General features: G+C 35.0%; 2 protein-coding genes across 2 annotated transcripts; one reads left to right on the top strand and one right to left on the bottom strand.

The window, feature by feature from the left end:
• Positions 1–2,673: 2,673 nt before the first annotated feature.
• On the bottom strand, positions 2,674–4,206 carry LOC108144031 (ctenidin-1). The gene is made up of 2 exons (XM_017268661.2): positions 4,066–4,206; positions 2,674–3,285 (listed from the first exon to the last, which is right to left on the bottom strand). The coding sequence occupies exons 1-2, from the start codon at positions 4,154–4,156 to the stop codon at positions 3,020–3,022; spliced, it is 357 nt and encodes a 118-aa protein (XP_017124150.1). The 5' UTR covers positions 4,157–4,206; the 3' UTR covers positions 2,674–3,019.
• An 887-nt stretch (positions 4,207–5,093) lies between these two features.
• Positions 5,094–5,631, top strand: LOC108144032 (bomanin Bicipital 1). The gene is made up of 3 exons (XM_017268662.2): positions 5,094–5,227; positions 5,289–5,330; positions 5,399–5,631. The coding sequence occupies exons 1-3, from the start codon at positions 5,170–5,172 to the stop codon at positions 5,599–5,601; spliced, it is 303 nt and encodes a 100-aa protein (XP_017124151.1). The 5' UTR covers positions 5,094–5,169; the 3' UTR covers positions 5,602–5,631.
• The last annotated feature ends 10,514 nt before the right edge of the window (positions 5,632–16,145 follow it).

The raw sequence follows: 16,145 nt of genomic DNA, 5'->3' as shown, positions 1-16,145 counted from the left end.
GAAAAAATGGACCAGCCTTTTAAATGTTTATATTTTTTTTGTTTGCTTCCATAAAAAAAGGAATGTCAAATTTAAAGCATTTAAAATTCCAAAATTTTCTCAATTATATGTTGCACTTAGATTGAATTTAATTGAAATTAATTTGAGTTCAGAGTAAAAATATTAAGATTTTTTTGAAAACAATTTCAATTTGCCGCTTTTGAGGTAAATGCTAGTTTTCAAAGCAAACTTTGCAATATGAAACATAAAGTTCGCAGGATTAAGAGCTGCTCGTGCTCTGTTGCCTGGTCCAAGTTAATTGCGACCGCTCGCTAGCTTTCACCTACCAACAATGAAATTGAACGCTAATGGCTCTGTCAGAAGCCCGTTGGTCCACCATTATTAGTCAATGCTGCCAGCTTTTGTTAGAAAAAAAACTGTTTTTGACTGGACAAAAAAAGAAAAATAACTTAAATATTAAAAAAAAACCGAAAAAAATTTAGAACACTCTTAAAAAAAAATTAAGGGAATTAAAAAAAAAATACTATCCAATTTTTTAATAATTTCACTTAATAGTTGAAAATGTAAATGTGTATTTTTAATGAAAAGGAGTGCTGAATATCTTTTCACTGACATTAAAACTTTATGATATCACAATAAACTAGCGACGATATTAACTAATATTAATAGACACAATAGAGTGGTTTGTATGCAAGTAACTATTGTAAAGATTCTATATTTGTAATATACGCTAATATCGACAGCACTAAAAAAAACTGAAAACAAAACATACAAAATCTATAATTTTCGCTTTCCCCAAGTTACACATTTTTCCCGCCGCTAGCCTTCAAAAACAACCGATTTGACGGGAAAAAAGCGAAATCGGCAGCCCTGTTACCGTCATCCGGAATCTCAATTGTTGCTTCATGGAGGAGCATACTTTGCATCCGACCTGTGGTGTTGCCCTGTAAGCGGGAAAATAAAAAAGTAAAAGGAGACCATTATAAAAAAATAAGTTAAATCAGAAAAAATCAGTTTCAATGGAGCGGAATGTAATTATTCCCTTCAACAAGTGCATAGATTGTCTTGGGCAGCCTTATATGTTTTTTAATTATTTCTTTGACCTCACTTTTCATTACTTTGTGAGTTATCTAAGCATAAGAAAAACTACATACTTGCGGTCCTATCAAGATGTCATTTGCATGCGACCCCAAGAAAATCAACAAAAATAATTTAAATGCCTTGGGTCAATTTTCGATAAGGGTGGATACAACTTTGTTCACAAATCAATTAAGAAGAAATTGTGCAACGAAGAAGCTTGAATAACTGGAAAAGTTTGCACTTTAATATGCACACAATTTATGTTCGCCTCCCAAATGTTAAATTTATTGTTATTTTTTTCTTAGATGTTTAATATTGCCGAAGGCATGACAACAAATATAGTTGGTAAATATTGCAGAAAATTTAAGTCATTAAATATTCTTACCTAAGGTATTAAAACAATGAATTTAATTCCTTAATAGCAATAATTGAAATTTAATAATGGCTTAAATTCTATTCCGGGTTTTTAGCTTCAGCTTAGTTCACCGAAAACCGAATTGATTCAATTAAGTGGCGCTGGATTCACCGAACGAATTTTCCCAAACTTTTGGGAAATTCGATGCGTTGCGTATTTAACAAGGGCGAGTCCTGTAATTAAGACTGATAAGTGAAACTTTGAAATACTTATCAATTATTTACTTTCGCTGGGCTTGAGCTGCTTAAACCACAAAATACAATGTACAGTTTCATGGTGTGGAGTTAATATTTTTCGTTACCTTTTAACTTTTATAGGGCTTTAACTTATAATTAACGCAGCAGCAAATGCAATTAACATTTGTAATGCCCAGTGCAAAAAGGTTGCAATGAAAACTAATTACATATAACCGTGCTTTTAAGAATTTAATTTTTCAAGCGTGAGCTAATTACCTTTTAATATGTAGTATTTGCCATGATTTTCGCAAATTAAATTCGAATTGAAGCAATACTCGTCCATAAAAGAGAAGAGCTATAAATAAAGGCATTCCCTTGGGTAAAATTCACAAACATAAACATAGCACAGCCAACTCAAAAAGCATATCGTTCGTCGATTTAAGCAAAGCCAAGTCAGATAGAATATCCTTCGTCAATTTATGGGCCTTAGCAATTCCAATTTCGTTCTTACCGTAGTATTTTGAGTTTCTGTTCCAACTCAAAAGCCAGAATCGATTTGTAGGCTTTGAAGCGCTAGACGTGAATTTCCACTGGAATTTTGTGAAAGGCAAAAATGTGAATTGAGAAGTGCAGTTAATAAAACGAGAAAAGCAATTTTTGGCCAGGGTAGAACCCTTTAAAGATGGTTATATCATGCTTGTATTTAAATTGGAAACTTATATATGAATACACTACACAACTTAAAATAACTAAATTAAAAAGTAATTAATGCAGGTTCAACCAAAAACAATGAAAATCCCCCATTATGCTGATAAGTTAAAAGTTTTATGTTATAACATGAATGAAATGTTATAAACACCATTTAAGCGAGATTAATAAGCTCAATTTGCATTAGAACCCACTTAAACGATAATTTAATATATAATTAATATTGATAAATATCGAGTGTTCTAAAGTGGTTGTAAAGTGGTTAGCATTGATTGCCATTGAATAATACAAGCCTTTTCGGTTTTTCTTATTTTATTTATTTTTTTTAAATAAGCAGCATTTTACATTTAAAATACACAGAGAGCACTAGTAACAGTTTAAGCACACAAGGTCAAAACATTTTAAAATAATAAAATGTTTTGTTTAAGTTATTAAAAAAAATGTACCCTCTTTTAGAAGCTAAAACGTTGACTTTTAAAGCTTTGCCTTCTCTGCGTAGATAAGCATAAGTGCATATTGTAAACACGTGCCTTACTTGTTTCTCTTTGTTTTACTCTATATAAAATTGAAAAATCTCAATATCAGCCAACGTTTGCTCATTTGCGGGGTTTTGCGGCTTCAAAGCCTTGAGATTATATTCTCATCCGCTTATAATCTGAGTTAGCCCGCCATCATCGTAACCGCCATAGCCTCCCCCGCCACCGCGACCACCTCCTCCTCCTCCTCCTCCTCCACCGTTGCTATATCCAGGTCCAAAGTTGCCGGAATAAACTGGACGACGGCCTCCACCGCCTCCTCCACCTCCGTTGTTGTAATAGTTTCCTCCGGGAGCTCCGCCTCCACCTCCACGACCTCCTCCATTTACTCCTGTGTAGACTCCGGGTCCCTGGCCTCCGGGCGGATTACCTAAAAGTGGTATTAAAATAAGTTCCATGTTGTTACTCAATTCCGCGAGATTATGTACACCTTTTACAAATTTAAATTTATAGCAGTGAAAAAAAACATTGCTATAGAAACTAAAGTTCTTATTACTAAATGTTAAAGTTGACTTGTAGAAGATAAAAGTTATATAGACACTGGTAAAAAAAAAAAAATCCAAATGTTTTGTTCTCAATTTAAATATTGTTCATTCATTTACTTGACTATTTTCGAAGTAGATTTTGTCGTTTAAAAATTTAATTTAACTTAAATGCACTTAAATCAAATATGAACTTTTTTAAATTAAATATTTTCCACATAAACTAAAATATTAAAACATGCACTTAGTTTTGTTAAATATAAAAATTTGAATTCAATAATCAGGTGTTTATTTTTAGTATTCTATTGTTAAAGTAGAATCCCATTATGTTGAATCTGGCATACAAAAAATTGTCTTTCAAGAAACCATATTTTGTTGCTTTGTTTTTCGCAAGAAGAACGTAATTTTCAAAAGACCTGTCTGCTCAATAATATAAATTCCTTGTATACTGTGAAAATCATCAAAAATTTCCAAGAAAACTTTCCCCTTTTTTTACTTGTTGATTGTTTAAGCTGACAAACGCCAAGGTCGATACGTTTTAAAAACTCGTTTAATCAAATATCTGCACTGTGGCAAAGGTTAAACTGCTTTTTTTTGCTGACGTGTAAACATACGGGGGGTGGAAATCATTTTAAGAATTTAATGTAAATTTATGGGGATTTACTTACAGTCGTAGCAGCCACCGCCGATATAAACAGCCGCCTCCGTTAAAGCGAGAGCAGAAAAAGCGAGAATCGCGAGTGCCGTCAGATGCTTCATTGTTGTGCTGGTCTATCAAAACGTCGAACTGGTCTGGACCAGGTACGATCCACAACAGCCGCTTATATACGATGCACTCAACGATTCCGATTCCGATTCCGATGGCGATGTCGATTCTGAACCCAAACAAACCTTATCGCTTCAAAGAACTTTCGCAGTATAAACAAAGTACTACGTAAGTATTAATCTCAGCAGGGAATTGCCCACAGATACCTTTCATAAACAATTAGTAGCTCACCAGATAGTCAGTTGTGCTATTTAGTGGATGCTCTACGTTGTACTGTCAAAATATTTCGAATACAAGATTTTAAAACTCTTAAAAAATTTAACAAATTCAGATAAAAACCCAGAAAATAAAAAGTTAATATACAAAATTTTTACACATTCTAAGAACTAGTCTTTGTCTATACCCAATATATACATAGATTTATTTAATTTAATTAATTGCGTTTTAACTTTGAGCATTTGTTTTTATCTCATGTTATAAAAAACTTGAAATGAAAAATGTGTTATTATTCGGTAATTAATGGTTAACTGTGTGTATAAACCCCATTTTTAAGTGTCAAACGTGGCGCTACGTTGTACGTTCTGCTCACGAGTCACGACTTTCGGGAGTAAAACCCGTTTCGCTGAGATATATGGATAAATGTATAAATGGGGGTGTGATTCTCTGGAATCGCTTGCCATTCATGTTTAGAATGTCTGGTTATAGTTTTCAAACTGCGTTTTTGGGCGTGACTGTCATAAATTTTTTTGTAGAAGTTCAAGGAAAACCATTACGTCGAGCTTTATCAAACCATATTTGGAAAATCCCATTTGAATTCGTTTTGATAGTGCCCGGGGGAAATTTATGGGAATATATATATATAGTAAAAAATCGAAAGCAGCGCACTGTCGTGAGCATTCAGGCTTATGCAAATTGATTTCAAATTTTAGATTTAAATCGCACTAAGTGCCGGACTATATAAGCAGCGTGAGAGCCGAGAGTCGGTCATCTATCTATCGGCTTTAATATGAAGTACCTGACGTGTGTGCTGCTCCCGTTGGTGTTAATTTCGGCTCTGGTTGGCGGTAAGCTTGCCGATATTCCACTGCTTCTGACGCTAATTGATACATTGATAATCACTTGCAGCTCATCCCGGCACAGTGGTGGTCAACGGCGTTTGTCTGACTTGTAAGTTTCGATTGTTTCGCCAGCCCAGTCATTAGTGAATTCAGTGAATAATTATGCACTCCATCCAGGCCCCAATCCGAATGGGGAACCCGTCTACTTGGATGGCCAGGAGTACCGCAGCTTCTCCTCGCCGAATAGCAATGACAATGTGGTTATTTCCAGGGGAAACGATGGCCGAGGAGGCGGAGGTACCACAATATACAGGCGTGGCGGAAACACCATCGTCAATGGGCGCTGCCAGCATTGCAACGTGGATTTCACTAAAAAGTAACAAATTAAAGTCTGAACATTGAATTATAAAGTGCACACATACTTTATTCTGAATCAATCAATTTTATATGTTTCACAAGTTCATTTGGATAAAAGCATTGACAATCGTTCTTCCCGGTCTCTTTGCAAACCTAATGGAATGATTGTGATGGCATTGAGAGCAGAGAGCATCTTTCGTTGTGAAAAATTGAACAAGTGAATGCTTTATATTCAGCATAGGTCGCCATAGATTACACACGAAAAAACAGGAAATTAAGAGCTAGAACTCAGAACAAAGACACACTTTGAAAGTCCTAAAAGGTTGCTGCTAAATCTGTACTTTGCCTTTTACAAATTCGAAATTGCATTGATATTATTTTTGGACTTAACTTTTCTTTTTAGACTTTTTAAAATACCTATTTACACTACACACTTATACTCGCTAGAGTTTTTGCCTAAATTTCACACAAAAGTTAAAACTGTTTTTTAATTTATTTTTGAGTATCGAAAGAGTAAATGTTGGCTTATAGCAATTTAAACGGAATTAAATAGTTTACTTCGTATGATAAAAAATAATACAAATATTCCCCAATCAAAAAGTACATTTTATATACTCTATTTCGATTAATTATTTTAAATAAAATAAACTTTAAATCATTTTAATTGTTTGGAGTGTACCAAGCTGCCTTGTTTGTCAACATTGGCTTCTCTCCTCCCCTAATTGCGCATTAAAGTGACAACAAAAGCGTTACATTTTCCAAAGCGATGTATCCATCTATTGGTATTTTCGCATCCGAGCGCTCCAAACTGAACCTCTATGAATCGAATGGAAGTCTTAGTAAAGATTTCGTGACTGCAAAATACAGACATTCATGTTGCCATTGGCTCCAATCGTTTGAGCACCAGCTATTTCACCTGTATGCTGACATATAATTTGAATGACAGTATGGGATCCCTGTCTCCTGGGCTCTGTACACCACCGATAATCAAATGCGAGTAATCAACCATGCAGTATACCCCAATGGATGTGCATAATGTTATTGGTTAGCTGCGATATAGGTGAAAACGCTGCGCTTAGAGTTGCGCGTCCAACATGGCGTATACGAAATGCTGCCCCAGCAACAACAAACAGATGCCTCTTAAATATTTGCTTTCACGAAACTACTTGGCAATCGGTAAACATTAAGAGCACACTTCCCAAACAATGTTTCCCTGTGGAAAATTGAATAAAACTGAAGTTTCATTTATATTTAAAAGATAAGAAAAGACAACAAAGGTTTAACTTTAATGTTATGAGACCCATAATGAAATTTTTTAAAACAGATTTGCTTGAATTTTTCAAATTCTTCTTTTATTGCGATATAAAAACATGCGATATATATATTTTAGTGACTAGTCAAAGGAAATAAGCTTGAGTTGCAGAGGTTTGAGCATCGTTTCCCACTTCATTATTTCACTTACGGGCAATAAAAATTCATTCCAAAGAATGGAATGTTTTTACAGCATTTGTCGACTGTGAAATATCTGGTATTAAAGCTGCTCCCTTCTAAGTAAGACTTTTGCATACAATTTTTGGAGAAAAAACTCTCGCAAAGCATAACAATTAGTCCCACTCAAAAGAGGTATGGAATTTGTCTTCCTCTGATATAATATTCTTCAAAAGCAAGAAAGCACAATTTCCTGTCCTTTCAACCGCAGTTGGGAACTTGAGAAGCCCCAGGAACTCAGCTTATACAGGGTAGAATGTCTGCCTAGCAACTTGAGGACCTTGAACTGATAAAATGCTCGCAATTGAATTTATGTTGACTGGTATTTGATTTCAGGTCAATTTTGGCTCTCTTGTGCCTAATTTGTGCGGAATTAGAAGAAGATTTTGAGGCACAGGTGAAAGGTGAGCCAGGTGAAAGTACAATAGTAGCTTTTCCTTTCTGCTTTTTCAAATAAATTTCAACTTTTTGCACCCCAAGTGCTTTGCCAGAAGCCAGCATTGATTTATTTGTGTGTGTGTCCATTCGTTTGAGCGTTGGAGTGTTGTGCTCTGTGTTCTGGGACAGAGCCTTTGGTAATACCATCAGGTGATGCCGAACTCTTATATCTGCCACTGGTTGAGCTTTATTTGCAAGACCGGGCCACACAGTAAATTTACATAGCATGCTTAAATTATTATTATTCCCTCCCAACGTTGTTTTTTTTCTTCTTCTGTTTGCATGATTCTTTCTGGGTGCCAGGAGACATTAATAATTAAAATTAATTCGAGTTACCAGCATTCCATTATCGAGTGGATTATGCCTCTCGTCATTCCCCGTCGAATTCCTTCGCAACTGAAATATACGGTCTGCTTTGGATTACGGTGCGTATGCGTGTTTAAATTGCGTCAATTGGCAAACATCTGCAAATTTAAAATTGAGTTTTCCAGGAAACCGGAGAGGCCATCATTTTGAGAGTGCTAATAAATCCCCATATATATTGGCATGAAAGTGAACTTTGGCTGGGGTAAAAAAGGAAAAATAAATGTTGTAGTTTTTGACATTTGTATACTCTTAAAGTGTTAAGAGTTCATCTCTTTTCAATAAACGGCTGCCACTAATGTTGCTTTCTAATATTAATCTTTACTTTTTAAAGAATGCATCCTGGATGACAGGGTCACAAAATGTTTAACAGCTGAAAACTTAAAATCCAACATCTGCAGTAAGCTTGTAGGACAAAAGAAAAAACTTTTAAAAGAAAAAAACAGCAAGAGGTAAACGTAGCTTAAACTTTCAAGGAACAACTTTCCGGAGTGGAAATTCTTATGAAAATGGCAAGACAACAGGTTGAAAATTCTCAGACCAGTTCAATGGCACATTCCCAGCAATTTAGTGCATAAAAATTAATTCGTCACTCTTAAGTCGACAACACAATTATATTATAGAGCATTTAACATTAATTTGTCATTCGGGAATACGAATGTGAAAGACATGGTGATGAATTAATTAAGCTGGGTTTGGAAAAGGCCTTAATTTAATTTGATTCTGCAAATTAATTGCCCAGCCGTCTTATCATCTTGCTGTCAATTACACTTTTTGTAAGTCAGCTGAGCGTAAACAAATTACGGCGTAAATATGTACACATTATAATTGACTTCTTTATGGAAGGCTCGCTGCTATTTGTTGGTAAATATAATAACTTAAAGCAAAAAATAAAGGGTTGGAGCATATTCTGCAAAGCGGTTGCTTCACCCAAAGGCTTCTTAATTAATCGTACAGGGATTTAGGTGAACTGTTCAAATGGAATACACTCGCTTTCGTTATTGTTCCGCCAGCGGCCTTCGAAACATTTTCCCCTTTGTCGTGCATATACTAAATATAGCTCGGGTGGGGGCAGCGCTGACTCATTCGATAAGAATTCAACAGGACAGCAGCAGTGCCGAAAATGAATGCGACCATTCCTAAGAGAAAAATGTTACCTTTGTTACCTGGCAGTTTGCCGTTTCGCAAGCAGTTGATGTATGCACGAGCTGTGCAACAGTTTTCCGCTTTGAACTTTGGACTTTCAACCTATTGGTGGGAAGATTTTCAGCTGCTGCTACTTTGCAAGTCGTCATCAACAACAAGAATTTTTGCTGAAATTCGTCGGAAAGTCGTGGACGCTGCCATGTGATTATTTGCTTTACCAAGAAGATAGTGGCCTCGGTTGCGTATACGCAATAAACTGTCGCAAAATACATCCGTCGTCTACGCATTTTTAGTTGCATAAATGTATGACCGATATATTTTAAATACTCGTTATGCATTTGTTACAAAAGTTAAACCTTTTTTAAATTTTACATTGAAATTCAGATGTTTTCTTTCAAAAATACATACAACAATTTTTAAAAACTTATTTAGTAACATCGTTAAAATTTAATTTCAAACATACAAAATTTAAATGAATTATTCTTAAGTATATTTAAATATTGATGCATGGGTAATGTTCAATTTCGCTTAGGTAATATGCGACACAAAATGTGCCTCAATAAGCTTTCAACAAAACCTGTTCCTAGGTGTGCCAGTTCAATTCGGAATCCTGTTGAACTGCTAACAAATCAATGCTTCTTGGGACTTATTACTTAATAGGCTTACTGGCCAATGCTAATGAATGCGCTCTTCACTTATATGACTTATAATTTGGTAATACAAAATCGCTCTTGCTGCATGCTCTAATGGTTCAGTCCATTAATTACCGATTAAAAGGAGTCTAAGACCTAAAGGCAATCAATAGAAATTTGGATTGCACACTGGGACACTTTCAATGACATTCCCTTAGCAGGACGTACAAATTGATAAATCAGATTTTAATTCAAGGCCTCAGCTTTTTTTTCGTTCCAAAGGAGGTCACCTGAGAATTTAGGTAAGGCCGCCTGTCTGCACGTGTTTTGCTTTATATTTTTCCATTGCGAACTTGACCCTGAGAGCGTTGAAAGTGATTTGTTTATGACAGTTGTGAGGGATTTGTGGTTTGAGTTGGGTAAAAGGACGCCAAACATTTCGGTCACGTTATGTTCAGCTAATTAGCTAATTACACACCTGATTGAAACCGAAACCCCGATCAAATGTGTGCGGTTTGAGTAGCTATAGACCGCCAAACCACCCCGTTGGGCTTATAATTAAATTCTAAAATTATGTCATGACATTTTTTATTACCTAACTTGCGTTTAATTTGGCTAACTAAATTTTCATTTCAATTTTCGCACTAATTTTAAACGATTAGATTGGTTTGGTTATATTATTTAAAAACGCTATTTAGTTGATTATAAATTCATGTATTTCATATTCAATTTAAAAATTTCACCCATTTTCACCCAAATTTTCACCCATTGCTATTTTTTATGGAAATATAACATATTTTTCTTTATGGAAAATAATGCTTATTAAAATCAAGGACTCTAAAGGACCCTAATATTTTTCACTTTAGTTCAAATATTTTAATATTAAATCTTCCATTTCAATTTGCATTGTATTCTAACTTCATATTTTTTTGATTTTTAAAAACATATTGTATATATTTTTTTTGAATTTAAAAAGCCATACTTGATTCATTTTTTCTTCAGTGCTGAAATCTCTAAAATTTGTTTATTTATTCTTGTGCCCCTTTTTAACAACCTTTTCAATTAAATTCGACTTTTGTTTAGAGTAGTCCTTCAAATTGTTATTTTTAGCAATCCACTGCATGCGTATTAAGGCAAAGTCCTTAAGGTAAATAGCATGTGATGCCTTCAAGTCCTCGAGCTTTTCTTTTAGGCCTTTTAAAATTTTAAAAGCCAGACACTTATTTTAACTGTTTAATTTTTTCGTCAGTGCTGAAATCTCTACAATTTGTTTATTTATTCTTGTGCCACTTATTAACATCCTTTTCAATTAAATTCGGCTTTTGTTTAGAGATAGTCCCTCAACTTTTTATATTTATCAATCCACTGCAAGAGTTTTAAGGCACAGTTCTTAAACAGTAAACAGCCTATGAGGCCTTCAAGTCCTTGTTCTTTTCCTTTAGACCCAATGGCACCCTCCCGGCCAATCGCATAATGGCGCCTGTTCTAAGTGCGCTTTCATTCGAGTCGAGGAATTCCCTTCGCATTGGTGATGCTCCATCCATTCTTGGTCAGGGGTTAACTGCAGCCATGTGGGACATAAAAGTGCCGAGGCCCCATCAGATATATGGGTCGGCCCGTGAGTTTTATGCTACACCACCCTACACCATCCTATTCTATCCCATTCCAACCCACTTTGTTTATGGCCATAACATAGGGGAGCTCTGGGCAGCAATTCTGATATATTAAAAAGTTTTACAACAATAAAACAAGCAGACTTTCACCTCTGTTTGTATAGGTTTATTGGGTTCCTGCCATAATGCAATATATTTTACATACTAAAGAGACCCTCTAGCGACGCCTTCAAGTCGCTATTACGTCTGCCTCCTGGTGTGATATTAATAGCATTAGAGCAGTAGAAAGTGGCTTGCCTTTCACCCACTCCGTTCTGACGTCCTGTTGACTTCCTGTCGATATTAGTGATGTTTGCCTGTCGCCGCATGACGGCGCATAAATATCAAAGTTAGATTTACGAGAAATCGCATTCAATCGGAGCTGAGCCAGGCAGGTAGTCTAATAGAATTCCAGCTGGAAATGGCACTTCAAAGTGCCAGCCACAGAGCTTTGTTTCCGTTCCTTGGGCAAACAGGAAAATGTGTAGAGGAAAAACACTTTAAAAGCCGGAAACTAATTAAAATTTGTGCTCGTTGATGAGTTTTGGTTAAAACTATCTTGACAGTCATTTAATTTAACAACATGCCAACTAATTAAATTTTTTCTTGTACGAAACGAATAATACATGCAATCTAATTTTGTCAGGACATCGAAAATATGAAATATGAATATGTATATTAAAGTCAATTGTATTATATAAATGAAATGGGAACCTTTATATGGATTTTGTTTCATTGTGTCCTAAATTATTGGTGAAGTCTAATGATTTTCTCTTAGAGATGAGCAAAGTTTGATGTGTTTTCATAAGATTTAATTATTTGTTTCTTGCACAAAAAAGAAATCAAAACATTCTAAGATAAAAATAAATAAATAAATAAAATTATTTATGTTATATTTATTACTGAGATATTTTAAGACAAATTAAATGTTAAGATAAAGACACACAAACATTATATTTTTGGTACAGTTTTGTACAATTCGGTTTGTACACCACATTTTAAGATTATTTCGACAAATAACCGATATATATATATATATATATATATTTATTTCCATTCAATACTTTCTACTTAAATTAAATGTTCACTTTTGGAAAAAAAGATTCAAGATTCTATAATTTGTAAATACTTGTTCTTAAGAGTCCTTGAGGCACCCACACTTAAAGCCCACGATAATTTAACAGACGTCAGACAGTCTCAGGTTAAAAGCAAAAACCCAAATACACCCAGGCTAACGCACTTTTTGCTGTCATAAACTCACTGCACACACATTTGCCTGTAAGTTGTTGTTGCTAAGCGCTGTCGTCCGGGATTCCACCGACTTACCTACCTCAAAAGTCTCAGACGCCGACGGAGTGGGGAACTTAGCCTGACGCCATAAGGGTAATTGGCTAAGGACGACGATGGCGCCTCTTCAAAGCGTTAATGCCCGCACGTAGTTTAACTTCAAACATGGGCTCAACTAACTTACTGTAATGGCTGTCGAATTTTACGGCATACGCTAAAGTTGAATGGGCAAATCGAACACCAGAAGTTCTTGGAATCCTTGCTGACATATTAATTACTTCTGGTGGTCACTTCGCATGCGTGGTGGTGCTCATAATTATGCTCAAACCAAAGGTTCTTTGTGTGTAACGCTCGAAGTTGGTTTTGAGGTTTTAGCAAAACGTACTGGCCAAGCATCATGTTTATTTTTCCAAAAACCCTTCCGTTCGTTTGGCTGCCGTTAGACAGTTTGCTGGCATTTTGATAAGCAGCACAGCTGCTTTAGTTGCGATTAAAATATTTATATTGTGCTGGCAGCCTCGGCTCATGATTCATTTAAAAACTGTTTCAGACAAGGTTGAAAAAAATAATTACAAAATGCTATGCTGGACGAAACACAATCATAGTTTATATGTTGCTGTTAAAGTTTTAATTATAATATTTTATTTATTCGTCCTTGCAGTTTTTCTCTTAAGTAAAATGAACTGAAATGATATGAAATGTGAAATTATATTCAATATTAAGATTTTTGGTAGTATGAGAATAAAAAAGAATTTGTTTTGGTTTTAACAATATTGACATTATCAAAAAAATAACAACAAATATATAAAGCTAAAACAATTGTGATTATTATAGCCATTTTAAGTCGATACTGTTTTTTAAACGTTTGTTTTTACAAAGCCCGCTTTCCAACATGTTTATACCCTTGCAGAGGGTATTATAATTTCAGTCAGAAGTTTGCAACGCAGTGAAGGAGACGTTTCCGACCCTATAAAGTATATATATTCTTGATCAGCATCACTAGTAGAGTCGATCTAGCCATGTCCGTCTGTCCGTCCGTCTGTCCGTCTGTCCGTCTGTCCGTCTGTCCGTCCGTTTATATGCAAACTAGTCTCTCAGTTTTAAAGCTATCTGCATGAAACTTTCCCAAAAGTTGTCTTTCTATTGCAGGTAGTATATAAGTCGGAACGAGCCGGATCGGACGACTATAGCATATAGCTCCCATAGGAACAATCGGAAAAATAATTGAAAAAAAATTATAACTTTTCTGTTTTTTAATTTTTTGTTTAGTTCTTCGACATATAGCAATGTTTAATTATTTCAGAATTATGTTTTAAATTTTATCAAAATCGGACGTCTATAGCATATAGCTCCCATAGAAATAATAAAAATATATAAAATAACTATCTAATAATTGAGCTGCAAATCATCATAGTTTCAATGTTTTTCAGCATATACTCAAGTAAATCATAATTTAAATGTTTTCAAAAGTATTTAATTCATGCAATAGCTGCAAGGGTATATGAACTTCGGCTTGCCGAAGTTTGCTTTCTTTCTTGTTTAATATATAAATAGTTAAATTTCTCTTTGAACAAATCAATTTATATTTAATTTGTAAACGATAGGTTAAAGCTCGTTTTTTATGAATTTTGAAAGCTGTGCTTCCGTATTTTGTATTTGCACCATATAGCAAACAAACTTACCACATTAAGCTGCATGAAGAAAAACTTTTTCGTAAAAGCACTAGGAAAATCGGGTTGCAAAACCCAAAGCTCATGATGGTTCATGCCTGACGTTTCCTCAATGCTGCGAAAATACCGCTATAAATATGTAAATTTTAAAACGTATGCTAAAAATAAATAAGGTAAAAATTAAAAAAAAGAAAAAGGTTTGGGTACGTTAAAGAATATTAGAATTGTATAAAATTTAATCTTTTAAATGATGGGTGGGTATTTTAATTTACTGAAGTTTAATTTAAAATATTTAAAATTTTTTAAGACATACAGTTTAAGTTTATCTTTGATTTTTAAGGGAATTGTGCTTAATTGTGTATCCATAAATATATATGAATTGTCTCAAATGGCTTTAAAATATATTTTAAAGTATTTTGTACAGTGTTTTTTAATGTACCTTTTGAATCAAACCTTATGGTTTAATACAGATGGAAGTTTGCATTGTAGGATATTGTTTCAAAACAACCGTTTCCTATAGAATTCATAAAATAAAATGAAAGCTTAGTTTAGAGACAGAGTAAGGGAAAGAGTGCGCGTTTTTTAAAGGCCTAACTTCGAACTATAATTGCATTGGCCTGGGTTAGGTCTGATTCCTGGGCACGTCCCCATCCCGCGATGAGAAACCAAACCCACAACCACTCAGAACGTGAACCATGTTGAGCTAATAGCGAGTTGGTTTTTACGCGAGTTCGCGCTTTTGTGCGACGCGACAAAGCGCCATTACTCTGAGATGAGATGAGGAACTGCGCCTGGGATCCTGTACCTGCAATCCGGTGACCCATGCTCTTGCCCATCGGCCACTGCCGCCTTTGATTTGATTAATTGATGCATTAAGCTCATTTACGCATAATTAATGCCACTTCAATGTGTGTTTGTAATATTTTTTTTGCCGTCCTTTTTTTGTTTTTTTGATTTGCGAAAATGATTATTTCATACGCCGTTGTGAAATGCAGCATAATCAGGAATTCAAGTCGTGCGACAACAGAAAAACTGATTTTCCAGCCGCGGGGCAAAGGATAAAAAGAGGTGCAGTGGAAAAAATAGGAAAAGCAAGAAGAAGCGGAAGTACAAATTCAACATCTTGGCATGTTTGTCTGTTGACTGACAGTGCAGCGAATGTGTGCGCGCGGGGAAGATATGTCCTCTGTCTGTTTGCAGATACAGATAAGATGTCTCCTATATGTGTACGTACGTGTGTGCATATGCCACATATAGCCATAGCTCAACCGAAGCTATATCAAAGCTACCTGAAAGCTTGGCAGTTGCAACTACGTGACTACCTCGAAAATAGCTCTCAAAATACCGATTTCTTGAAGTGATGAAAAATATGCCACTATTAGGTGAGTAGCTTGTAATATTTTGTAGTAAGATAAAAATGTAAGTTTAATAATAATAAATCTATCTAAAATGGTTCTTAAACTTTAAAAAAATCGTTTAAAACATAAAAAATTCAGAACCTATATGGTTGTGTGTAAAAGTATGCAACCAAAAAGAAGACTTTGCGTTTTGTAATGAATTTCGCACTCAATTTATTCTGTTGCATACTTTTGGCATCTGTAGTACTACAATTGTAGGCTTTTCCTCCAAGTGCATTTCTTGCGAACATCTCAAAACTGAAGACAAAATGAATGCCGCTTGCTAATGCAAAAACTTTTTCATTTCTTGTCTAATTTGGGTCATTTCCTTAAAGTGCAGCTGGCGATGAATTTTCAGCCATGTCTTAGAGCGAAAGCAATTACAGATAAGATCGACTCATTTCACAGGCCTTTGGCTCTGTTTGCCAAGTGTTGAGAATTTCGCTTTTCACACTTGCCACACTGGTTGCGATAAGCATCGGCCACTGTCACTT

Source organism: Drosophila elegans, unplaced genomic scaffold (genome assembly GCF_018152505.1).
Source record: "Drosophila elegans isolate 14027-0461.03 unplaced genomic scaffold, ASM1815250v1 contig_468, whole genome shotgun sequence".
Lineage (NCBI taxonomy): Eukaryota > Metazoa > Arthropoda > Insecta > Diptera > Drosophilidae > Drosophila > Drosophila elegans.
This window is presented reverse-complemented; position numbering and strand designations above follow the sequence as displayed.